The sequence below is a fragment of the Sinocyclocheilus grahami genome, unplaced genomic scaffold (genome assembly GCF_001515645.1).
Source record: "Sinocyclocheilus grahami isolate Dianchi unplaced genomic scaffold, SAMN03320097.WGS_v1.1 scaffold591.1, whole genome shotgun sequence".
In the NCBI taxonomy this organism is placed as follows: Eukaryota; Metazoa; Chordata; class Actinopteri; order Cypriniformes; family Cyprinidae; genus Sinocyclocheilus; species Sinocyclocheilus grahami.
In genome coordinates, this window is record NW_015505770.1 from 339607 (window position 1) to 348679 (window position 9073).

The 9073-nt window shown below is 37.3% G+C and overlaps 1 protein-coding gene across 1 annotated transcript; it reads left to right on the plus strand.

Moving 5' to 3' along the window:
* The first annotated feature begins 1482 nt into the window (after positions 1-1482).
* Positions 1483-4888, plus strand: LOC107557164 (extracellular calcium-sensing receptor-like). The gene is made up of 6 exons (XM_016240493.1): positions 1483-1682; positions 1832-2120; positions 2350-3165; positions 3329-3547; positions 3763-3886; positions 3987-4888. The coding sequence occupies exons 1-6, from the start codon at positions 1483-1485 to the stop codon at positions 4886-4888; spliced, it is 2550 nt and encodes an 849-aa protein (XP_016095979.1).
* Positions 4889-9073: the final 4185 nt, after the last annotated feature.

Sequence of the window (9073 nt, forward strand, 5' to 3'; positions counted from 1 at the left end):
TTAACATACGCCTGCCCATATCATAGCCCCACCGCCACCATGGGCTACTCGATCCACAATGTTGACATCAGTTGACAAAGTTGTCTGCCATCTGCCCTGTACAGTGAAAACCGGGATTCATCCGTGAAGAGAACTCCTTTCCAAAGTGCCAGACGCCATCGATTGTGAGCATTTGCCCACTCAAGTCGGTTACGACGACGAACTACAGTCAGGTCGAGATCCCGATGAGGACGACGGCATGCAGATGAGCTTCCCTTTTGGTGGACATTCCTGCAGTCAGCATACCAATTGCACGCTCCCTCAAAACTTGCAACATCTGTGGCATTGTGCTGTGTGATAAAACTGCACATTTTAGAGTGGCCTTTTATTGTGGCCAGCCTAAGGCACACCTGTGCAATAATCATGCTGTCTAATCAGCATCTTGATATGCCACAGGTGGATGGATTATCTCGGCAAAGGAGAAGTGCTCACTAACACAGATTTAGACAGATTTGTGAACAATATTTGAGAGAAATAGGCCTTTTGTATACATAGAAAAAGTCTTAGATCTTTGAGTTCAGCTCATGAAAAATGGGAGCAAAAACAAAAGTGTTGCGTTAATTTTGTTCAGTGTCTATATATATATATATATATATATATATATAACTTGCTACACTGCGTTAAGCCAGCCGAGACTTGTCATTTGCACTTTTTTATTGTTGCTCTTTTGTTAGTTTTGACTGCTTTTATTGTCCTCATTTGTAAGTCGCTTTGGATAAAAGCGTCTGCTAAATGACTAAATGTAAATGTAATGTAATGTAATTTCACCATAGCTATTCTGGTGCACATTTTATTGTAGACTGTAAAAACTGTACGTAAAACATTTTATGGGGGTTAGACTTGTAGAATTGACAGCGTTGTCTACTCCTTTTACAATTGTACATTTACATGCTGTAATTATAGACCATCAATTATGAAATAATGATGATGCAAATATCCCCCTAAGCCTACCTCAGATGGACTGAAAAAAAAGAAGAACAAAAGATTACTTGGAAGTCTATTGGGAAAGTGAATTTATATTATATTAAATTGAAATAAGCATTTGGAAGATGATTTTGATCAGTTCATACATTTCCTGGAAATCAGTGTCTCTTACTTTCTTTCATTTTTCCTTAATGTGGGGTCTTTTTTCAATGCAACTGATTATGGTTAATTTGCTTAATTAATCACCATATGCTCATCAAAATATAAATTTAATGAATCACCATATTAATCACCATAATTTACTAAGTAAAGCATTATTGATATTGTAATGTGCAATAATGTCTAACACAGACACTGATAATTGTTTCAGTTTGAGGCATCTCGGGAAACATAAAAGCACACCTGATTCGATATACAACTCAGGACGACGTCATGCATAATGATATGCATGATTAACATATAAAACCAAAGGTAAGAGAAGCATCTCCTCGCCTTTTTCTTGTGGAGGTTAACAGGATAATGATTCATATTTTTGTTTCTGTATTTCATCTTTCCAGTGCAGCTGTAACTTCAAGCTGCAACCCACAGGGTGACTTTAATTTGCCAGTATTCATGACTAGTGGAGACTTCACAATAGGAGGAATTTTTCCTTTGCATTATAGAGTAGAGCTTCCTCCAACAGACTACATAAAGAGACCTTTGGCAGCACAGTGTCGAGGGTAAGAACATGTCTAATATGTTCTTAAGTCTTTCCCAAACTGTAATTTTAAATCTATTGTTCACTTTTTATTCATTTTCTGAAAAATAATTATAAGAAACCCATCCATTGTTTTACAAGAATGTATTTTCATTACATAATTGTATGCAGGTTTGATCCAAGGGCTTTCCGCTGGGCTCTCACTATGACACTTGCTGTGGAGGAAATAAACAACAGAAAAGATCTCTTACCAAACCATAATCTGGCTTATAGTATCTTTGACTCCTGTGCTACACCTGTGACTGCTCAGAAAGCAGTCTTAGCAGTGCTGAATGGACAGGATGTTGTACAAAGTTTTATATGTTCTGGAGCTAGCCCTTTATTAGGATTAATAGGGGAATCTGGATCCTCACAATCCATCGTTGTCTCCAGAACTCTGGAGCCTTTCAGAATACCCATGGTAAAAAATAAAAATATTTATGATTTAAATAATTAGTTAGTATATTTACTAACTTAACTTGACAATTATTCACTTAATTGTGAAATGTCTCATTATGAAAGTATGTTAACTACACTTGAAGGATTTTTGTACTGATGTCTATACAATTTCAGTTTATATATGTATGTGAAATTGGCTAACATTTGTTGCTTTTCTGTTTCTTTTTTTATTATTATTTTTTAATTTATAGATAAGTTATTTCTCAACCTGCTCTTGTTTAAGTGATCGAAAGCAGTTCCCAACATTTTTCAGAGTGGTTCCCAGTGATGATTACCAGGTCAAAGCTATTGCACAACTCTTAAAGAGGTTTGGCTGGACATGGATTGGTGTGGTGACTGAAGACCATGACTATGGAAGGTTTGCTTTACAAGGTTTAAAGCGGGAAATTGAGAATACTAATATTTGTCTGGCCTATCATGAAATGATTCCTAAAGACTATACCCAGGAACAGGTCATGAGGATTCTTAAAGTAATGAAGGAATCAACAGCTAAGGTGGTGGTTGTTTTTTCAGGGGAGGGGGAATTTTACCCTTTCTTAAGAGAGTTTGTGACTCAAAATATCACTGGAATTCAATGGATTGCAAGTGAGGCTTGGGTTACAGCCTCAATATTAGCAGAAACATATCCTTTCTTAGATGGCACAATTGGGTTTGCAATACGTCAAGGACACATCCCAGGTTTTCAGGATTACCTCAAAACAGTGACCCCAGATAAGTACCCTTCTAACCCTCAAGTTCAGGAGTTGTGGGAAGCACTCTATGGTTGTTCCCCCTCCACATCCAGCTTGAACAGTCATTTGCCCTCCTGCACAGGAAAGGAACTTCTCAGACAAGAACACTCTGCCTACATGAACACATCCAGCCCTCGTGTGGCCTACAATGTATATAAAGCAGTGTATGCCTTTGCTCATTCTCTACATAATCTCATTCACTGTAAACCTGGAAATGGACCGTTTGAGAATGTCTCATGTGCAAACCTCAACAATGTGTTTCCATGGCAGGTAAAAGTACCTAATGGTTTAAGGAGAACTGATTCCCACACAGAATAGTGATTATATTGTGCATAAATACAATATATTTTTCTTCTTAAAATTAGTTTTTAATAATAAATGTCCGCCCTCTCCCTCCATTTTTTTTTCTTGTTGCTTTTTTTCTACTCCAAAGCTTCAGCATTATTTACAGGAAATTTCTTTCTCTGTTTCTGGAGAAGAAGTCAATTTTGATGTTAAGGGAGATTCAATCCCATCATATGATTTGATAAACTGGCAAAGACACGCAAGTGGAGATATTCAGTTTGTTAAAGTGGGCCTCTATGATGGTGCTCAGCAAACTGGGAGCGAACTGGTGATTGAGGAGCAGGCCATCATGTGGTCTAACCAACAGAAGAAGGCAAGGTGTTGACTGTGCACTGCACTGCCATCTATTGTTATATTAATAACACTGTCACTATGTGATCTTTGAGTCAATATTAGCACAATAACATTGTGAATGATTAAAAAAGGTTATTCTGTTGTTTGGACTCAGATTTTTTTAAGGAAAAAAAAATTATATATATATATATATATATATAAAATTTATTTTTATTTTAAAAAAAATTATTTTAGGTTCCTATGTCTGTATGCAGTAATAGCTGCACTCCAGGATTCAGGAAGGCTGTCCGTCGTGGGCAACCTCTGTGCTGCTTTGATTGTGTTCCATGTGATATTGGCAAGATCAGTAATCAGACAGGTGAAAGCACCCTACTGTATGTTTTCCTATTGACAAGTAAATATAGACTCCCATCATTTCTCCATGCTCTTATTAAATTTGTCTTTTCCATTCTTTATAGATTCAATAGATTGTCTGTCATGCCCTGAAGATTATTGGTCCAATGTTAATGGAACAATATGTGTCCCAAAGGCAGTTGAGTTTCTCTCCCATGATGCAATGGGAATCACCCTGACTGTGATAGCCGTAGTGGGAGCCTTTCTGACTGTCACAGTTCTGGTGATATTTTTATACAACAGAGGAACCCCTATAGTCCGTGTGAATAACTCAGAACTCAGTTTTTTCATCTTGTTGTCACTGACTCTGTGTTTTCTCTGTGCTTTGGTGTTTATTGGGGAACCTACATCCTGGTCCTGCATGCTGAGGCACACTGCCTTCAGCATCACTTTCTCTCTCTGCATCTCCTGCATCCTGGGCAAGACTTTAGTGGTGCTGGCAGCTTTTACAGCTACCCGACCTGGTAGCAATATAATGAAATGGTTGGGCCCCACACAGCAGAGAATAATCATCTTCTGCTGCACTCTGGTCCAGGTGGTCATATGTACTGCTTGGCTTACAATATCCCCTCCTTTCCCCTATAGAAACACTAAATATCAACAGTCCAAGATCATCCTTGACTGCAGTGTGGGCTCTGATCTGGCCTTCTGGTGTGTGTTGGGATATATAGGCCTTTTGGCCTGTGTCTGCTTTTTTCTGGCTTTTCTGGCCCGAAAGTTGCCAGGCAATTTTAATGAGGCCAAATACATCACCTTCAGCATGCTTATATTCTGTGCAGTGTGGCTGGCATTTGTACCAGCATATGTCAGTTCACCTGGTAAATTTACTACTGCTGTGGAGATTTTTGCTATTTTAGCTTCTAGTTTTGGCCTGCTCTTCTGCTTGTTCACCCCCAAATGTTACATTATTTTATTAAAGCCCGAGAAGAATACAAAGCAACATTTAATGGGAAAAGTTACAAAATAAAATAAGTTTGTCTAATTGCATCGATAAAATGTTTGAGACTTAATGAACGTGAAAAAACTGTACAATTTTAAGAAATACATAACTGTGGAAACCAAATAACCAAATTATATCTGTAATATTCTATATTATTTAAGATTAATATTAAAGAACATTCTACATTCTTTACGGGTCTATATTTATGATATTTGTTAATAATTTAAATATTTTTATAAATTACATAATTGCAAATTACAATTAGGGTATTTAGAAAACTTTGTCCTTAATAATATGGTGCATTCAAAAGTATTTGGACACTTCACCCACATGTAAAATAAATAAATAAACAAATAAATAAATACATTTAAAAATCCAAGATTGAAGAGTTAAAGTTAACTGATTTGTAAAATACATTGTGACCAGACCACTGGGTTCATGCCATTGCACAGATGACTTTAGAAACGTAAGAAAGTGAAGATCTAGCATCATCTTTTTTTTTTTCTCAGATGGCACTTGTTATGTGTACTTTTGTCATGTAAATCAATGGGATACATACATTTTAAAACTGGTATCCTACTGTTGCAAAATGTTATTCAAATAAAGCCTGTCTATATGTCATATTTATCATTTGGAATTTTGATTGTGGACATTACATAGAGACCTGCGTTTGACATATGAAAGAAATTCCACTTCTAGTTCCCAGAGTTAGATTTTTGGCGACTTTCATAAGGTATGGCCCATTGCTGCTTATTCTCAACAACCCACTTGGAGAGGAAGATACCTTTTGAATGATATAGTTCTTGTTTGGGGCAATTCATTGTGACTTGGTTATTGACTCTCTGGGCATTAAAGGCAGAGGAAGTGCTATGATGGAGAAGGATTGTAGTCTGAGGCTGGCGCTCACTGTCTGGAAACTGTGGCTCTCACAGTAAGATTGGCTGGGTAGGAACCTTAGGGATAGACTCCATGGCAGGACTTGGGCCCAGGGGGGCCTAAATGGGCTAGATTAGTAGTTTCCAATCCTTGTCCTGGAGAAACCCCCAAGACTGCAAATTTTTGATGTCTCTCTTATTTTTTCCACCTGACATAAAGATGTGTTTTCAGTGATCCAGTCAAAGGTGGTCAGCCAAACCACATTACCATTTCCACCTGGTATTAATATTCATTTTAAATACATCTCATATCACTGGATTTTGTTTTGTCATGACCCTAACCTATTTTTTTTTTCATCAAACCCTACATCACCCTTGAGGAGTGATGATTTTTCACAAATACTATAAACTAACCCAATATGCAGATTATGATTGAGCAGGAAATAAAGCAAATTAAATGGATGGCAGCTGCAATTTCCACCATAATCCATGTTATTTTATTTATTTATATTTGTACAACACAACAAAGTTTGAAATGCTTGTTTTGGTGCTCTTTCACAACAAATCATAGAACTGTCACATGTTAGGTGAGTTGATGGCAAGTAGATGTTTCTTCACTGTGGTCCGGGACACATAAGCTCTTACATTATACATGCAAAGTGGTAACATGCAACTCTGCATGCATTTCTACACGCTTCTCCTTATGTGGTGTCAGTGATCTGATCACAAAATTTTGACCCTGTTTGCACTGTATTTAGCGATGACCTGTCCAATCACACATGCACATGCATGTGTAAACGTGGTCACAGTAACAGTTATAAAAACATTTGTGACCTAGCTCTCTCTAAAAAAAATATTTTTAATTTAAAGTAACCATGTGAAACGTGAAAAGTGGCATTGGCATGACATGCGTAATTCTCTACTTAAAGGCACAATATGTATGTTTTCGCTGCTAGAGGTCGCATTTTCAAAACAATAACAAAGGCGAAGCTTGATGACGCTATGAAGGAGAGTGGAACAATGGGAGATGTCGTTTGCACCATCCAGAGATGTCTGAATCATGTTCACGGATGTATTAATATTTTAAATTTTTTTACCTGTACCTTCCAAAGTTATTCAAACAGTGAATAAATTATACAGAGAAAACGAGCAAAGAAAATGTACAAGGAATGTCAAGGAAGAGTAACTGACTTCAGTCTAGCGCGAGTTTAAGCACTCTCGAAGAACTCCACTTATAATCAGTAAAGCTCTTTAAAGGGGTCATATGATGCGATTTCAAGTTTTCCTTTCTCTTTGGAGTGATACAAGCTGATTGTGCATAGATAAGATCCCTGAAGTTGCAAAGACTAAAGTCTCAAAACCAAAGAGATATTCTTTATCAAAGTTAACGTTCTAACACGCCCCCACATATCTACCTCACTATGTGGAAATATTAGCATAATGCCACCCAAATGTGCACGCAAAGAAAGAAGGCGTGGTTTCAGTAAACGCAGTTAGTGTTGAAGCAGCCATGTCAGGGAGACGTTGTGTGTTTCTAGGCGAAAGCAAAAGCACTTTATTTGGCCTTCCGAAAGTACAAACCCAATTCCAAAAAAGTTGGGACCCTGTACAAATTGTGAGTAAAAAAGGAATGGAATAATTTACAAATCTCATAAACTTATATTTTATTCACAATAGAATATAGATAACATATCAAATGTTGAAAGTGAGACATTTTGAAATGTCATGCCAAATATTGGCTCATTTTGGATTTCATGAGAGCTACACATTCCAAAAAAGTTGGGACAGGTAGCAATAAGAGGCCGGAAAAGTTAAATGTACATATAAGGAACAGCTGGAAGACCAATTTGCAACTTATTAGGTCAATTGGCAACATAATTGGGTATAAAAAGAGCCTCTCAGAGTGGCAGTGTCTCTCAGAAGTCAAGATGGGCAGAGGATCACCAATTCCCCCAATGCTGCAGCAAACCACATTACCATTTCCACCTGGTATTAATATTCATTTTAAATACATCTCATATCACTGGATTTTGTTTTGTCATGACCCTAACCTATTTTTTTTTCATCAAACCCTACATCACCCTTGAGGAGTGATGATTTTTCACAAATACTATAAACTAACCCAATATGCAGATTATGATTGAGCAGGAAATAAAGCAAATTAAATGGATGGCAGCTGCAATTTCCACCATAATCCATGTTATTTTATTTATTTATATTTGTACAACACAACAAAGTTTGAAATGCTTGTTTTGGTGCTCTTTCACAACAAATCATAGAACTGTCACATGTTAGGTGAGTTGATGGCAAGTAGATGTTTCTTCACTGTGGTCCGGGACACATAAGCTCTTACATTATACATGCAAAGTGGTAACATGCAACTCTGCATGCATTTCTACACGCTTCTCCTTATGTGGTGTCAGTGATCTGATCACAAAATTTTGACCCTGTTTGCACTGTATTTAGCGATGACCTGTCCAATCACACATGCACATGCATGTGTAAACGTGGTCACAGTAACAGTTATAAAAACATTTGTGACCTAGCTCTCTCTAAAAAAAATATTTTTAATTTAAAGTAACCATGTGAAACGTGAAAAGTGGCATTGGCATGACATGCGTAATTCTCTACTTAAAGGCACAATATGTATGTTTTCGCTGCTAGAGGTCGCATTTTCAAAACAATAACAAAGGCGAAGCTTGATGACGCTATGAAGGAGAGTGGAACAATGGGAGATGTCGTTTGCACCATCCAGAGATGTCTGAATCATGTTCACGGATGTATTAATATTTTAAATTTTTTTACCTGTACCTTCCAAAGTTATTCAAACAGTGAATAAATTATACAGAGAAAACGAGCAAAGAAAATGTACAAGGAATGTCAAGGAAGAGTAACTGACTTCAGTCTAGCGCGAGTTTAAGCACTCTCGAAGAACTCCACTTATAATCAGTAAAGCTCTTTAAAGGGGTCATATGATGCGATTTCAAGTTTTCCTTTCTCTTTGGAGTGATACAAGCTGATTGTGCATAGATAAGATCCCTGAAGTTGCAAAGACTAAAGTCTCAAAACCAAAGAGATATTCTTTATCAAAGTTAACGTTCTAACACGCCCCCACATATCTACCTCACTATGTGGAAATATTAGCATAATGCCACCCAAATGTGCACGCAAAGAAAGAAGGCGTGGTTTCAGTAAACGCAGTTAGTGTTGAAGCAGCCATGTCAGGGAGACGTTGTGTGTTTCTAGGCGAAAGCAAAAGCACTTTATTTGGCCTTCCGAAAGTACAAACCCAATTCCAAAAAAGTTGGGACCCTGTACAAATTGTGAGTAAAAAAGG

What these genes read in the sequence shown, in the direction of transcription:
- LOC107557164 (XM_016240493.1), top strand. Translation starts at nt 1,483, where the DNA reads ATGATTCATATTTTTGTTTCTGTATTTCATCTTTCCAGTGCAGCTGTA. An exon ending in TTGGCAGCACAGTGTCGAGG is followed by an intron (nt 1,683 to 1,831) that starts GTAAGAACATGT and finishes AATTGTATGCAG; the next exon opens with GTTTGATCCAAGGGCTTTCC. An exon ending in AGCCTTTCAGAATACCCATG is followed by an intron (nt 2,121 to 2,349) that starts GTAAAAAATAAA and finishes TTTAATTTATAG; the next exon opens with ATAAGTTATTTCTCAACCTG.